Source organism: Haplochromis burtoni, unplaced genomic scaffold (genome assembly GCF_018398535.1).
Source record: "Haplochromis burtoni strain Fernald_Lab_line unplaced genomic scaffold, NCSU_Asbu1 Contig_914, whole genome shotgun sequence".
Taxonomy (NCBI): domain Eukaryota; kingdom Metazoa; phylum Chordata; class Actinopteri; order Cichliformes; family Cichlidae; genus Haplochromis; species Haplochromis burtoni.
This window is the reverse complement of record NW_024583275.1, coordinates 88,145-91,083: the sequence shown is the minus strand read 5'-3', so window position 1 is coordinate 91,083 and position 2,939 is coordinate 88,145. Positions and strand designations below refer to the sequence as shown.

Genomic DNA, 2,939 nt, shown 5'->3' with positions numbered 1-2,939 from the left:
ATATATTGAAATGACCATACCTAGGCTATAGATGCACAGGAAAAATGGTCCAGACCCAGACATCTTATTAATGGTATAGCATTCCTGAAACAAATATATGAAATTAAAACTTACTAAAACCTTGACATTTTATGATGTTGTTTTTATTACAATATGATGACATCAGTCAGTTACGTTGTCTTTGTGAAGTCATAGGGTATCATATTGAAAAAATAAAATGTGTGTTGTGCTACTCTCTCCACATTCTGTCATGTGATATATTACTTGATGTGGTTTCTTGAAAAAAAAAATCTTTCAAGGTCAACTTTGACCTTGGGCACTAACAATGAAGATCAAGATCAAATGCTTAGCCAATACACGTACTCATGACCCCTTAGGCTTAGTATTTCTTGTTATATTTGAAGACAATCCATAAGATATTACATGTATTATAAAGTCTTTACTAGTTTTTACGTTTGGTGTTACCTTGATCTTGACCATCACTTGATTTTCACCAAAATTAAGTATAATATAATATTAAGGGATTGATCTCTATTATATTATGGTCCCATCCCTACTACTGTATGCATCGGGGTACAGTGGTGTCTTCGAGTAATATATAAACGGTACTGTTACAGAGGTTTTCCAGACTGTAGTAGGTACAGCATTGTTTTCTAGGGTCACTTAAACAAAAAAGAGTTTTAATAGGTTTTAAGAGGGTAATACTTGGAAAGCGTTATGGATATAGTCAGCACCCAACCCACTTTCTTACTGACTGAAAGACTATTAAACCAGAACAGGTTTTCACGCCAGAAAAAAGGTAATTATTATATATATAAACAATCCTACGGGAAAAAACTTTTCTTTAAATAACATTAATCCCCCCCGCCCCCCCATTTGTAAAATGGAGAAGTGGAGAATGCTACATTTTAAAACTACAATTCTTTTTCTGAACAAATTTTGTCTAATAAAAAAACATCTGTTGATATTACTTCAGCAAAAAGAAAAAAAAATAGTGATTTACTTGCCAACACAGATGAATAGTCATGAAGATACAAGTAACACTAAAAATGCAGCTTTTTAAGCACCCAGTGTGGGCGGAGATTATGATTTTCCACCCACAAGTGGGGAAAAGCTCTAAAACCTAATGGTGTGTGTCAGGTTGAATAAACTATTAAAGTTGTAGTTATTTTCTTAACAAAACAACAGAATTTAAAAAGCGTTTAATTTTAATTTAAAAAAGCATAACTGAATAATTACAGTTACTATCACTTTGTTCTCTTTCTCACTGACCTTCTTGTGATAAAAGGTTTTTAAAATCAATTGTGCAAATGTGCAGTTAGAAAAACATTAAGTCTTTTAATTTTCTTGCTCATAAATACATATGACCAGAACCCAAAATGTCCCTTTGTGTGATAAGTGTGATTTATGCGATAAGTGTAACTTATAAGTAATTTATAAGTTACACTTTTAAACTCTTCAGGGTGATAAGTATGACTTGTCTTTGTGAAACTTGTCAGTCCAACTTCTTGAGGAACTTGAGGAACTTCTCATAATTGTTGGAGGAAGTGGCTAATTTTATGCTTGCACTGAAGGAACTGAGAGAGATCATAAATTTTTAGAAGTCAGTTTTGTTTTCTTTGTGCTGGTGTTTGTGGTTGTGGTGGGGTGTGGTGGGGTGGGGTGGGGGTGGGTGAACCTTACATTTGTTAGTTATCTTGTCATAACACTTCCCAGAGTAAGACAAAAAAAAATTAAATACTATCCTATCTGTTAGACAAATATAGTACTGGAGCCAGCAGCTGTTTAGTTTAGCTTAACTTAGTTTGGAAATTGTTGGGGGGGGGGGGGGATAGTTGATACAATCTGCATTTTAATCTCTAAGATTTGATTCTTATTTTAACATTCACTCCTCTCTTAGACTGTTTGATTCATTCTTTGACATTTTCACCAAGGCATTCAGTGTCTCTTGTTTCAGCCAACTGTTGTTTATTAATTTTCGCTATGCTCCCTTCTATGTGCACATTAAAAGAATTATAAAATCTAGGTAATTTAATATGAAATCATGGTGAAATTACATATATATACATATATACAAAAGCAGTGATGATTTGAAAAGGGACTCCCTCAGCCAAACCCTGGGGCCAAACAAAACAGCATTCAAGTCAGTTAAAAAAAGGTTCATGTTGATTTATTCAGCCAAAACATGAGTAGCATTTTTACAAATATTATTTTGCAGAATTATGGATACAAGCATTTGTTACACCAAACAACATAAATTACAGGATTATAGTAATTAATGGACAGAAGACATCATCACAAGAAACATGCATGAGAAATCCCAAGGACAAGTGATCATAAAGAGTGCACATAGATTTGTTTTATACTTATTTAAATTTATTAGAACATTAATTGCTGGCTTTTTTTCTTCTTCTTTTTTTGTTTGTTTTTCAGATGTTTCCATAGATGTTGAGGTCTGCGGTATTAATGTAGTCATCACCTTCATCAGGGTCCTGTGAGAGATGAAGTTTGTTAGTGTCACAGATAGTAATAGCATCAGTGAACTTAATTATGAGGAACATATGGATGGCAAATTAACAATACCTCTTTGTAATTGTAAGATTTGGGCTGGCTAAGAGCCATTAGCAACAGCAGCAATACAAAGGAGACATAGGAAAAATAACATTAGAACAATGCAAATGAACGCCTGCAGTTTAACACATGGTTAATTCAGGGGGAGGAAGATGAGTACCTTTTGGGAGATGGGAAACGAGGTTTTGTGACTTTCTGGTTATCACAGGATTTCGAATTCACATTGTTTGGACTGCACAACAATTAGACAGTCAGAAAAACAAATACAATAGACAAATTCTTCTTTAAGAACTTAGAGCATATTTACCTATGACCAAAATCTACTATGTCCCCTTTAGGCCTTCTGTTGAAAAATACAAATAAATTAT

General features: G+C 33.6%; 1 protein-coding gene across 4 annotated transcripts in view; it reads right to left on the bottom strand.

The window, feature by feature from the left end:
- Nucleotides 1-2,144: 2,144 nt before the first annotated feature.
- LOC102314572 (myelin-associated glycoprotein) overlaps nucleotides 2,145-2,939 on the bottom strand; it is a 6,090-nt gene continuing 5,295 nt past the window's right edge. For 2 of the 4 annotated variants that reach the window (XM_005951021.2, XM_042216077.1), the window contains 4 exons: nucleotides 2,879-2,914; nucleotides 2,732-2,803; nucleotides 2,584-2,611; nucleotides 2,145-2,492 (listed from right to left, as the gene is read on the bottom strand). In XM_005951021.2, coding sequence (XP_005951083.1) covers nucleotides 2,430-2,492; nucleotides 2,584-2,611; nucleotides 2,732-2,803; nucleotides 2,879-2,914 — 199 coding nt within the window. In that variant the 3' untranslated portion in view covers nucleotides 2,145-2,429. The remainder of the gene's footprint in view (nucleotides 2,493-2,583; nucleotides 2,612-2,731; nucleotides 2,804-2,878; nucleotides 2,915-2,939) is intronic. The other 2 variants (XM_042216078.1, XM_042216079.1) reach the window with 1 other exon arrangement.